Source organism: Aspergillus aculeatus (genome assembly GCF_001890905.1).
Source record: "Aspergillus aculeatus ATCC 16872 unplaced genomic scaffold ASPACscaffold_631, whole genome shotgun sequence".
Classification (NCBI taxonomy): Eukaryota; Fungi; Ascomycota; class Eurotiomycetes; order Eurotiales; family Aspergillaceae; genus Aspergillus; species Aspergillus aculeatus.
The window spans coordinates 1-530 of record NW_017963606.1 but is presented as its reverse complement, the minus strand read 5'-3'; the positions used below and the strand labels follow the sequence as shown (position 1 = coordinate 530).

Genomic DNA, 530 nt, shown 5'->3' with positions numbered 1-530 from the left:
GGGGGGGTCGCACCTTCCGCCGGAGGCCAGTTGGCGGGTCGCGCCTTCCCCGGGGGGCAGCTGGGGGTCGCGCCTTCCCCCGGAGTGGCGTTGGGCGGCGGCGAGGTGGGCATGAGCAGCGGGGGTTAGCCAGTTGGCGGCGCCCTGGGCGAGAAGGAAAAGAGCCATACACATCCATATATATATTCCAGTCCACCTCCCGGAACATATCCTGGGCGGGGGCCGCGGTGGGCGCCGCCGCTCGGGCCCGCCAGTTGGCGGGGGGGTCGAAAACGGCCAAGTCCCCGTTCTGCGGGTTCGCGGGCCAGTCTGCAAGGCCCAGTTTGTATGGGAAAACGGCCCGACGCACGGACCACCCCATACAGAACCGCCCCCCTGGGAATCGCGTCCGCACCATCGAACGTTTGCACACCATCTCCGGACCCAACTGAGGCCGGTGGTACTATGTGGAAGGTGAAAGGCGAGCTCAGCTCGCCGGAAGCCTCTGCATCCTTCCCTGCTCGGCAGGCTGCCTCTCCGCGCCCGGTGGT

The 530-nt window shown here is 68.1% G+C and overlaps 1 protein-coding gene across 1 annotated transcript; it reads left to right on the top strand.

Moving 5' to 3' along the window:
- Positions 1-25: 25 nt before the first annotated feature.
- Positions 26-431, top strand: ASPACDRAFT_48843 (uncharacterized protein; the record flags this gene model as incomplete). Its single annotated transcript, XM_020202172.1, has 2 exons — positions 26-105; positions 192-431. Coding segments are annotated over 2 exons (320 nt in total), but the record flags the coding sequence as incomplete, so codon positions are not given.
- Positions 432-530: the final 99 nt, after the last annotated feature.